The following is a 12,338-nucleotide window of genomic DNA, read 5'->3' on the forward strand; positions in this document are numbered from 1 at the left end:
AGTATCCGTCTACCAATCCAGCGCACTGTACAGTACGCTCCCGGCCATGTTGTTCAACAACACATCCTTTCGTGGGATCGGTGTTTGGGCCGGCACCGTTGCGTTGTTCAGCTTGTTATAAGCGTGAACCAGACGCCACTTTCCGTTCGGCTTACGAACGCAGAAAGTCGGCGTCGAGTGCGGGGATTTCGACTCCCGCACCATGCCTGCCTTCGCTTTCGCGGCGAAGAAGGCATCAATGACCTCGCACTGTTCGCGCGGGAGAGGCCATTGCCTCGTGACACAATACTTTGTGCCGGGCACGAGATCAATCTCGTGCCGTACGCCTCGATCCGGTGGGAGTTGGGTCGGTGGGTGTTTATTCACCACGTCCGCATACTCCGTCACCAAAGGATACACCGGATCCTTGGGGTTCTTGAGAATCTCAGAACCCAAGCGCGCCTGACGCTGCTTGTTCATGTCTTCCAGGACGTTCTCGTCCAAGACAGAGGAGGAGTTCAGCTCCTCCTGAGTGGTCTCAGGTCTCATGAGTACCATCTCAGCGATCTCTCCAGCCTTGAGGTTGGCCAGGAAAGACTCAGCCGTCATTTCCTCGAGGTTCAGTATCTCTGCAACCTCTGGCAACGGTTCCAAGTGGACACCAGATGCCTTGACGGGTAAACCCGTCTCGCTATCGAAGATGTGATAACACTCTTCCACCGGCCTTGTCGGAGGAGCCCGGGCCCTGGACTCCGAGTCGCTTGAAGCGACGTCGATCGGAACGAAGTTCGGATCCGACTTGAGGCGGCGGCGGCGTCTTTGCCGACGGCTTCTGTGACGGGGAGCTTTGCTGCCCACGTCTAGGGATGTCGTCGCTACGACATCCGAGGCACTCGTGGCCTCGTGTGGTACTGTTGTACCCACACAGGAAGCGTGTTCCACGCCTTCCTCTTCAGTTAAGGTCTGGGCGACCGCGTGTGGCACTGTGTTACCCACACAGGAAGCGTATCCGACGTCTTCCTCTTCAGTTATGGTCTGGGCGACCGTGTGTGGCACTGTGTTACCCACACAGGAAGCGTATCCGACGTCTTCCTCTTCAGTTATGGTCTGGGCGACCGTGAGTGGAACTCTGTTACCCACTCTGAACACGCTGTTCTCAGTGTTCATGACAGCTGCAGCTGTCTGCGGAACTAAGTTACCCGCCTGTGGACCTAAGTTACCCACTTGGCCGGCGCCTCTTCTGGGCGCGGCACCATCAAAACATCCTCGGAGTCGTCATATACGTCGACGACTCCCAAGCATCTGCCGGATGCTTTGGTACCCTGGCAGCCCTCGCGGGCGCCCCGGGTCCTGACAGAGGTGGGAACATGACTCACCAATGCTCTGTCGGACTGCGCAGGGCGGCTGGCACCGATTGCCTTGCCTCGCCAGTCGATCCAGGGCTCGTGCTTCTCAAGCCAGGGCATGCCCAGGATCATATCATATGGATCCATATCGAGAACAGTGAACTGTTCGAGGCTGTCAAAGTCTTCAAACTTGACAGCCAGATCCACTTGGACGTTGGGGACAGTGACGACCTTCCCGTCGGCCAGTCGCACTGACACCGTCCCGTTGCCCTTGCTTTCTCGCAAAGCTTCGGACAACTTGTTGCTGTTACGAGCAACCGTCTGGCGGCGTGCGAAATTCTTCGACGCCCCAGAGTCAATCAAGATTCTAAAGGGGTGATCGTACCCCCGTACACATCCGTGTACTACGAGCAACCCGCCGCTGCTCTTCGCCGATTCGAGAGTGCGAAGACTCTCAGGGGCTAAGTCCCCGTGGTACGCGCCACCCGCGCACCCATCACGAAGACTTAGTTCTTCCCCAGTAGGGCGCCCCGCCCCTACTGGTTCCCTGCGTTCCCCTGTCCCCGGGATCCTGGCTTCTGCCAGCGACCCTTGAGGACGGGCTTGGGGAAGGACCGTCTGCGGAGTCTTTCCGCGGGACAGTCGCGCTTGAAGTGGCCCATCTTCCCACAGCCGAAGCAGCGGATGTCACGCTGTTCGGCGGACCCGAGTTCCATGGGAACTGGTCCGTTGGGGCTTGTTCGACCGGGAGCCGACAAGGAACTCCCAGGCCACGCTGAGGCCGGCGTACGCGCCTGGCGATGGCTGTATTCTTCTTGAAGAGCCACTTGAATCGCCTCTTCAAGGGTGTTTGCCTGCACCCGGAACAGCTGAGTGCGTGCGGGGCCCACTCGAAGGCCGTCCATGAACACAGTCATCTTGATGTGTTCATTGAGTGGGTCTCCCACTAGGGACGCCGTGAGCTCCCGTATCTCTTGCACATACTCGTGCAGTTCGCGTCTTCCTTGTTTACACGCGAGGAAGCGCGAACGCTGGCGGTACTCGTAGTTCGCCGGGAAGGAACGCGGCTCGGAGCTGTTCGCACAGCTGAGCCCAGGATGTGAAACATCCAGGGGATGTCTCTTCCCGAGTGTACACCCAACTCTTAGCACGACCGCTAAGGTTGGAGAGTGCAAAAGCAACACGCAGTTGCTCGGTCGAGATCAGAGCCGCGTCCATCGCGAGCTCTACTTCTCGGACCCAGAAGTGAAGGTTCTCGCCTTCCTTCCCTTCATACGGCTTTACCTTCAGCCGTATTGGCTTCGGGTGAGGCGGGTTTGCTCCCGCCGCCGGAGCCTGCAGGTTCTCCCGCACATGCGCGATGAGGCCCTGCTCGTACGCGTCGAATGCATTGACGCGCTCGAGCTGCTCAGCCGGTGTTGATACCACCAGGCTCTGCAGGGCCTCCATCCCGAAGATGCCTGCCATCTTCCGAACCGACTCGAACTGAGAGTCGTTCATATGGGAGAAGTCGTTCATATCCATGGCAACGAACTTCGGAGGTTCAGGTAGTCTACCCGCGATGGCGTGGATTGACTACAAGTGCTACCAAGTGTGACGGGGTCACACAGCACCTTGCGCTAGAGGAAGTTATCTTCCGAGAGTATACAAACTCTCAGTGAACGGCAGTTCACAGGTCCCCTCTTTAATTAAAGAGAGCGAAGTGACCTAAATAAGGTAGATTGTAAACTGAGTATATTTATAGGTAGGTTAAGTTTGAGGTTAATACAAACTATCAGTTACCTATAGTAATGCAATGTCATTTAACCAATGGTTGGTTTTGAATGACCTTGGTACCTTGTACCAAATATCCCGGAGTATGACATGTCATACTCCTGAAGTGTGAAGTGTCACACTTCATGTAACCAGGGTACACTTAGTGCTACGTACCCCGTTACAGAGCAGCCACCATTTGTGCGTCATATGATATGACGCACAAATGGTGGCTGCTCAATCCTCGATTATGACTCATATCCAGTCTAAAACGGCTGACACGAGGTACCACGGTTGTCATTTCCCGCTGACTGGCCTCCATGTTCAACCGCCAGTTTAGTTTACACGTTGCACTGCAACATGCACGGCGAGTTCTTGACACCCGTCGGGTAAAGCCTTGACCGCCCACAGCTTCAACTGTTGTGTCAACCTTCTTCAGTGTATGTGCTCTACTGTAGCGATGCTCTGATCGGCCCTATCGTACCTCCCATCTCTCACCAAAGCTCGGTGAGTGCCCGCCGTCGAGGGACACGCCTCAGCTGAGTCGGACTTGTCGAACAGAGCGAGCTCGGGGCCTCCGACCCGATCGACTTGACTCCTCCCGGATCAATCACTTTGCAATTTGCGTCTCAAGCGACCAATCCAAGCTTATCCTCCACTCTCTCCACTATGAAGTCTTTTGTTGCCGCCATCGCCATCGCCGCGCTCGCCTCTGAGGCCTCTGCTGCCACCTGTGGAAGCAGCGTCTTGTCCGCTCTACTCACGAACGCCAACATCCAACAGTGCGGCACGGACTCGGGCTACGCTTTCACGGCCGCTGAGATCCCGGACCAGGCCACCATCGACAAGATGTGCGCCTCGACCGCCTGCAACACCCTGCTCGCTGACGTGCAGGCCATGAACCTGGAGGAGTGCCAGCTGCCGGTTGGTCCCGGCATCAACCTGAAGGCCGACCTGGTGGACTACGTGCCGGCCAACTGCCCATCGACGGCCGCACCCAGCCCGGACTCGCCTGCCACAGAGGCGCCTACCCCGGCCACGGAGGCCCCCAGCCTGGACTCTCCTGCCACGGACGCACCGGTTGTTGACACCCCGACGACGCCGGACAACTCGACGAACCAGGCCGATCCCACTGCCGCGCCGACCAAGACCCCCATCGCTTGCTAAGCGCGTGTACGGATCGACTCGCAGCCTGCTGCAGCCCTTGCGAGTGCTTTGCTGCTTTTTTTAGCCCCCGTCTATCGCCACGTTCTGATTATTAAGAGTCGTAGGCGACGTGCATGTTGAAGTCGTTCATCCGTTAGCGGCGATTTTAACATTGAATGACAATCATTCTTGAAACATTTAAAAAATATTGTTACGGAGGGACGTTAACACGTTTATTGTACTACGTAGTTTCTAGCTAGGCTAGTTGAGGATGTGGCGGGAGTAGCCAGCAAGTTGAAGACGAAGCGACGGAACTTTGGGCTCGTGTTGCACTCGCCAGACTCCTGACCTAGCAACGAGCTCCGACCAAATATCTAAAGCTGGGGGATCAAAGAGATTCGCCGTGAGAAGAGATGGCTGTCAGCTCTTCTTTCAGATGCAGAGCTACGCCGCACTTTCGCCGTCTTCGCCGCCATCTTGTCGTGCGTCTCCGCTGCCAGCACTTGTGGCTCGCACGCGGATTGCTTTGCGTCGGTCTTGTCAGCGCTGCTGAGTACATTGACCAGTGCGCGACGGACTCGGGCTACGTCTTCACGGCCGCCAGCATCCCAGACCAAGACACGGTCGAAAAGATGTGCGCTTCATCGGCCTGCCAGAACCTGCTCGCCGACGTGCAGGCCATGGGTCGGTCTGAGTGCGTCATCCCGGTGGGTGACAACATTTTGCTGCTCGCTGATCTGGTGGACTACGTACTGCCCGGCGTCGTCCACGGGCTCGACCACGAGCAGCATGTCGACCTCCACGACTGCTGCGAGCACTACCACTTCGTCCGCGAGCTCGGCTTTGACACCAACGGTCACCTCGGCTGCTACTGTGTCGTCTATAAGCTCCACGAGTAAAGCAACTCGAGACGAGTATTGACCTTCGGTCTACTCGCTACGTTTTCTTCGCTCTGCTACGCTTCTGTGAAGACTTGTCCAGATGCTAAGAAGCAACTTTGCAGGGCGCTATCACCAACTGAGAATCTACCCAAGTGTTTTGCTTTAACCTTTGAGTTCCTCGGTCCAAATGTGCTTACGACCGTTAAAGATTTGTGCTATCATTCCTTATGTGATCAAAAAAGCGCAAACAGGATACAGGAATGATTATCGTGATCTCCGATACCAAAATGTGCAGTGCAGAAGAACATGTACTGTAGCACCACACTGTCGCTGAAATTTTATAATACCGGTAGTAAAGGGTTAGCCCTTTGCTCAGCCTTCCAAGACATAAGTCAAAATGTGGTAGCAAGCGAATGCTCTGTTACATGTAATAGTATCTGACGCGTCCGAGTCACTGGAACATTGAGTGAGCAAGTCTCGACCGGAATGTTCGGTGTGGCCTCGAAGGAGGTCTACAGTAATCGAAGCGGCCCATGTACCATACAAACCAGTTGCATCTGCTTGTTTGGTGTACTGTAGCATATTCCATTGGAGCCCCCAATTCCACGAATATCGGATATTATCCGCGAGTAATCCCACTATTCCGGTGATGCAACTGCATCAGCCACTGTCTGAATATTGAGATAACCTTATTTTCACACGAACCGATTTGACCAACACATCAAGATTCCAACACAAAAAGACAGGGGCGGGGCAACAGACCCGGCCTTTCTGATAGACCCTGACCGTGGGGGCCCCAGGCTAGGGCTAATGGGGCTGACGCACCCGCGTCAGCCAAATGCAGTACGTGTTCGGAGGATGTGTGTTACTTGAATGTGACCCAAAAGTTGTTCGTTGTTTGGAAGCAAACATTGGCTTCTGGCCTCAAGACGCCAGCCACCGCACCCTACACACTGCCATGGTCGGGCTGTCCTCCGCGCAGCTTCCGCCTATGAAGCTGTACGCTGGGGACACGATCACCTACTACACTCAGATGTATGTCGCCGGCGACCCCCGTGGCTACAGGACTGCTGTTGTTACGCGCGTGGATGATTCGCTCGACAAGGCGGCGGCCCCGATCGCTGTCACGACGGATGAGATCATCCCGCCAACCATGATGATCAAGAAGGTGCTAAATCGTGACGGTGAGGAGGTGAAGTGCCATTGGCGCAAATTACGCACGTACAAGCTTGTGTCGGGCGAGTTCCGGGCTGTATCCGACCGCACACGTTTTGCTGAGGCGGTTCAGAGCATCGTAACCGCTGCTTTTACGGGTGTCTTTATTGGCGACGATCAGACGCATTCCCTGACGTCCAGCTCCCCGACCACGGTTGCTGCGGCCGTTGCTCACGGTCTCACAGATGCGCACGAGTCCGATGAAAAGAATGCATACGAGGAAAAGGCGCCAGTCACCGTGGCAGCCGCTAAAACCAAGGGTAACACGAACCCCAAGTTGTCCGCGCTCAGTAAGCGACCCAACTCCCCCCCTGGTCATTTGGTGGCACCTACGGCGCCACACAAGACTGGTGCTACCTCTGCGCAAGGCCATCCATCGCAGGAAATCTTGCAGCGAGCTAATGTGGGAGATGACGCTTCAGGTGACCTGTACAGGAAGAACACCGTCGTTCTCATTTCTATGAACATGACACATTTTTACAAAAAGAAGGCTAGCAGTCTTAATTCCGATGTTAAACAAGTCGAAGAAGCTGGAGGTGAGTTGAATGTGGAGGATGGACGTCTGGAATCCGAGGTAAAGGCTGAAGACAGCGTACCAGACTCTCCTAGTCAACCTGAGCAGACAAAGCAACAGGAAGAATCTAGTCAGCCTACTCCATCTCAGCTGGTATCTCTACGTGAGATTTTGGCGGTCCCTACACTCGCACAGCGCGAGGCACAGTATCACAGACGCAAGGTGAGAAAGGTTGACTACCACGTGAGTAAATCAAGAAAGAAACGCTACCAGAATAGACGCGCCCCAACTCGCAGCGGCACCAGCATCTATCACGCGCACACCTTGAAGGTGAAGACAATGAAGGACTTGTTGCGAATCCCTGGCATGCGACTGAAGTTGGTCAAAGTGCGCAAAAATAAACCGGTGTATAACGCGCCCACTCTACCTGACCCCGACGATGATATGCCAGAGGTTATGGAGCCTGTTCCCTTTCCGGACTGCGTGGCGCAGATCTCGGAGAACATTGTGCCGGAGGGGCTAAAATTCGTCGACGCCGGCGACGTTGACCCCTGCCTATGCATCGGAGACTGCTTCGCGCACTGCTGTCAGAACGCGGACATGGCATTCTACTGCACGACGGAGATCTGCCGTCTCGACGCGCTATGCAGCAACGCGCCACGTAATCACCCAGGCCTAAGGATCTACGATACTCGGCGCCTAGGCCTGGGCGTGTACACGACGCAGAAGTTATGGGCAGGAGAGATCGTCGCCGAGTACTGTGGAAAGTTGCAGGAGTATGAGGCTATGCGCGAAGGCCAACCCAAGGAGGCCATGAAGCAGAACAGCGGCTTCACCATGCTGTTGAATGAGAAAACCACGCGGGGAAACTTTGTGTATATCGAGGCGTTGGCTGCTGGAACGACCGCAAGATTCTTTCAGCACTCCTGCTGCCCCAACGTAGAGCTCGTGGAAATGCAGAATAGGACGCAGGTTAAGGTGCTGTGCCGTATGGTAGCTACTGTCGACGTTGGAGCCCAGATCACGGTCTCGTACGGTAATAATATCTGCTTCAAATGCGCGTGCGACCAGTGTTGGAAGAAGCGACCTTCACAGACTTAGTTTAAACGAATTTAAATCCAGCGGTTATAAAAGTAGAGTACGACTTCGTATCTCGACGGTATCGTGTAGTGATATATTGCTCGCATACTCTACATGCGAGGAGTTTCTCCGAAGACAGTCAAGAAAGATGCGATAATCAAAGTTCTTCATGCAGAAAAGAAGGCCCAGCATCCTTAATATTGGAAGATTGCTCAAATTTCGACGATGATCTTTTTACTAAAGAGGTTGGGTAAGAATACCATCGAAGGGTTCTTCTTAAAGCTCTTTGTATTTGTTGATATACTGTCAAAGCAAAAAAACACACACTATATCGTCGATGATGTTAAAGTCCTCGATTGGCTGATTATCAGATCAACTCATACCATGCAAAAGGCATCCCGGCGCTAGTTAAGTAGATCGCGTGCACATGCAGGATCTCAATATGTCAACGCTGGGCCAACACCCAGTGGACGGCCACCACGATGGCCGCTTCGCGAGATCAGACCTTCACTAGTGTTCTTCTGCTTGCCGCGCGTAACCAATATCTCCTGCCCGCGACAGTCCAAGTACTCGAGTGTTCGCTGTGCGAAGAGGACGTGCACACACACGCCAAAGCCAAACCAGTAGCTACATTGACACCACATACGGGTGGTGTCAACCATCCAGCCTCCGTACGGCTGTCCCTCGAACTCCATCCTGGCGTAGTTTACGCCCATCTGGGCACTCACCGCGATACCCTCTTCGCTGCGTGTATTGGGGGAAACTTGAATGCGTTTAGCTGGACATGAAATTACACGCACGAGTCCAGCGCTCGGAATATCACCTGGATCGCGCCAGCCCTCATACAGAAGCTCCTCACGGATCATCTCAGAGACCCTGCGTACGAGAGTTGGAGATGGAACCACATCCAGACTGAAGGCTCGCTCGCTTGCTGATTTATCCTGACAGCAATTACTTAGTTCCTGTAGCAACGCTCCCATTTTCAGTCTACGTCGGAGGGTGTAATCACGCTTCAGCACAGCGTTAAACGTCTCCACCGGATTGTTCGTGGATGCGAACCCGCTGGGAGTCCAATAGAGCTGCCAGGTAGAGAAGCGTCCCTTCAGCCATTGGCAGTTAATGTACTGGGCAAATGTCGTCAGCCCCCGACCATCCATCAGACGGTTTAAAAAGTCCTCCCGCATCCGCACGAACTCGTTGTGGCTGCGCGCAAAATGCATATCGTACAGATCGCGCACTATAGTAGCCTTAGTATCCGAGGGAAACGCCTTAATCGCCGTGTACACTTTCTCCATCACGTGGAAGAAACACATTAGGCTAGTGAACCGCGGGTTGTTGCCAAAAACAGCGTTGGCGGCGTTGTACTGAGCCTGGTCTGCGTCACCCATGACGTACTGCACCACCAGTTTGTATCCTGTGAGTACACCGTACAGTCGACGCAGCGCCATGAGCGTCGACTGTATAATGGCTTGGTTTTCACCGGATACAATAAACAGTGATACTAGGTGAAACACACGCGAGGTATCGGATATTCCGATCACAAGAACTGGGTACCCCCGGTAGTTGAGCTTGTATGTAGCGTCTACGTGCAGGATGAACGACTCAGGAGGCCTCATCAGTCGCATAATTAGCGTCTTGGTAGTTAAGCCGACGACGAACGGCCGCTCCTCAGAACCGTTGCCTACGACAGGCTTACCATCCACGTCCAGGTCCCACGCATAAGTGAAAGGCTGATCCAAGGCTTCGTCCCCAGTGAATGCACGCTCGTGGATCCACTTACGTAAATCGTCCACGCGATCGTTTCGCATCAAGTGAGTTCGCGAGTAGTGCTGCACGAAGTTTTGGACGGTGCTCAGGCTCGGAAGGTCCTGGAGCACCATATCAAACTTCCGCGTCATAGAGTGCCTAATTCTCATTGGCCGAAGGTGGTGTAGAGTCAGCTCCCTAACATAGGTTTTCTGGCTGGGCGTCAAACGCTTCTTTCTGGGGGATCTGGCTGCTGTAACGTGCTCCCCCACCTGGAAAATCGACACCGCGTTGTTCGGCATACACGATAAAGTCTTCCCTCGCCACGGGCAAGCCTGCCCATGCGAGGAAATCGACGTAGCACACGATTCCGACGCACACTTCAGTAGGCGGTAGCGCATCTTGTGTGTGGCGTCCTCTGGGCACACCACACACGCCAGTTGGTTGCACTTGGTCACCTCGTACGTCTTCAAGGTGCTCAGCACCCCCTCGGCGTCAAGGGCGGAGATGCCAAGCGCCACGTCCTTCCAGTCGATCCGCTTCGGCATCCTGCCAAGCGGGGTCGCGTAGATTGTGAAGTTCAAAATTAAACATTCAAATTTTTGAATCGAGAAATGTGGGAACTTTGATTGGGCTGTAGTGTCTGGCTCTGATTGGGCTATTTTCGACAGCTCTAGTTGTGTTCTGATTGGGTCTTATTTGACCCCTGTGGCGCGTCTGTGGCGCGTCTGCGCAGAAGTGGCAGCGTGCAAAGGCGGTCAAATCTATTCGTGATTCCTCCATAGCGTGTTGTGTTTGCACATTCTATGGGTGTTCACCCATTTTTGGTGTGGGAAGGCCGTACTGTTGGGTGTAAATCACTCGTTCTCCTGAATATTTAAGACTCTGATACAGTACGCACCACGTGGGACTTGGAAAGGGGTCATGAGTCATCATGGATGACTCGAGTGCGGTGCCTATTCGCTGTGGTGGCTGCTGCACTCGGATCAAGTGTTTTGCCCAGAAGTTCGCCGGTATCACAACGAACGGGTTGAACTGGTCTCTACTAGAGACTCTCTAGCTCTACGTAGACTACTCAAGTCGAGGTGCGATTGTTCAACAATCGCAATCATCCGGGCTGAACAAATTGTTCAGCTCGGATGATTTACAGAAGAGTTACAGTACTGTTGGATCTGATCGCAGGACCACACTCGTCAACACTGGTCCGGCACAGGTCTATTAATAAATAGTAGTGAACAGTACTACTACAGTAGTAGTAGACCTTCTACCGGTGTACTGTACATACCGTAACTAATAGTCACGACATCTTCAACGGCAGGTAAGATAGGGCGATACCATGACGTCGAAAGGACGTACACGTGAAGTCTAGACTCAGTTAGAAAGTAATACAGTACCTGGTAGATAATTAAGAGCTACATAGACTACTTAACTCTCTCGGTACATGTATTGAAGTCCATTGTCGTAGTACGGCCAGCACGAAGCAAGTTGCTAGTGTTGCTTCAAGCAACACCCGCTCGTCTTTGCAGGTCAACTTGCCGTGCTTTAGCTGGCAAACAAGCCCAGTAGTAATGCTTGAAGTGTTATGTGTTGCCCCCCCCTTCCCGGTCCCCTTCTCGCGTTGGGTTTCCTTCTCGCCATCGGTGTTTATAGATCGCCACTTGCAGATTGTCTCGTTACTGCAACAACCTAAAGCTGTCGGTGGCTACCAACGGAATATGAAGCTTTTACTCGCTATAGTGACGGCTGCAATGCTGACCAAGTCAACGGCAGCGGATTCGTGCGCTGTCTCCACGCTGTCGAGGCTTCTATTGAACCAAAACATCGGTCAATGCTCCGACGACTCCGGGTACGCCTTCACGACCGGCAGAAAACCCACCTCGGCAGAAGTTGGTGGCATGTGTGCGTCAGACGCGTGCCACAATCTTCTAAATGATGTCAAGGCGATGAACCTGACAGAGTGCACGCTGCCCATTGGCGACAAAATCTACTTGTTCGCAGACTTAATCGACTTTGTGTCGGACCAGTGTGACGGTGACACACCGACACCATCGACCGTCACGCCCGAGCCGGCAACGGCGGTTAGCTCCGAAAAGGTACGTATACGGAACTGATCAGATTCTAGATCAGATATTTATCTTACTGGAGATCTGACATGGGATCTGAAAATGATTGGTAAGTTCACGCACTTCTTCAGCCTCGAGGCTGCTCGTGCGTTGGTCAGTGAAGAAGATGAATCGAGAGGCAAACGAGGGCGCGTCGGTGGATGCCGAGGTGGAGCCTGCTGAGCCGGCTGAGGGCGCGCCGGAGGATGGCGAAGTGGAGCCAGCTGAGCCGGTCGAGGACGTCGTTAGCACTGAGTTGCTGTTCGAGCAAGCTCGACAGCAACTCGCAAATGATGTGGGGTCTGTGCCACGACGTGGTGAGCGGACGACATGCTTCTACAAGGGCTATAAGTACTGCAAGGCATGGTCGTCCTCAAGGAAAATTGTGTACAGATGCTCTAAGTTTCGCCAAGGTTGCAGAGGAAAGCTGGAGTTTACTATTGCATCGATGGCGTACGCTGCTGTTAAGCTGCACACATGCCGCACTGAAGCCATTGCCAACGTCGTCATCAACGTTGAGGACCAGATGAAAGCTCAAGCCGACCTTCTTGCGATTGAGCACGTCGCTTGGCCTGTG

At 53.9% G+C, this 12,338-nt stretch overlaps 3 protein-coding genes across 3 annotated transcripts; all 3 read left to right on the forward strand.

The window, feature by feature from the left end:
- Positions 1-3,746: 3,746 nt before the first annotated feature.
- On the forward strand, positions 3,747-4,244 carry PITG_16873 (elicitin-like protein; the record flags this gene model as incomplete). The annotated part of the gene is made up of 1 exon (XM_002897258.1): positions 3,747-4,244. The coding sequence occupies one exon, from the start codon at positions 3,747-3,749 to the stop codon at positions 4,242-4,244; it is 498 nt and encodes a 165-aa protein (XP_002897304.1).
- A 392-nt stretch (positions 4,245-4,636) lies between these two features.
- Positions 4,637-5,122, forward strand: PITG_16874 (elicitin-like protein; the record flags this gene model as incomplete). The annotated part of the gene is made up of 1 exon (XM_002897259.1): positions 4,637-5,122. One exon carries the CDS (start codon positions 4,637-4,639, stop codon positions 5,120-5,122), a length of 486 nt encoding a protein of 161 aa, XP_002897305.1.
- A 6,252-nt stretch (positions 5,123-11,374) lies between these two features.
- PITG_23095 (elicitin, putative) lies at positions 11,375-11,770 on the forward strand (the record flags this gene model as incomplete). The annotated part of the gene is made up of 1 exon (XM_002897260.1): positions 11,375-11,770. The coding sequence occupies one exon, from the start codon at positions 11,375-11,377 to the stop codon at positions 11,768-11,770; it is 396 nt and encodes a 131-aa protein (XP_002897306.1).
- Positions 11,771-12,338: the final 568 nt, after the last annotated feature.

The sequence above is a fragment of the Phytophthora infestans genome, genomic scaffold (genome assembly GCF_000142945.1).
Source record: "Phytophthora infestans T30-4 supercont1.46 genomic scaffold, whole genome shotgun sequence".
NCBI classification, from domain to species: domain Eukaryota; phylum Oomycota; class Peronosporomycetes; order Peronosporales; family Peronosporaceae; genus Phytophthora; species Phytophthora infestans.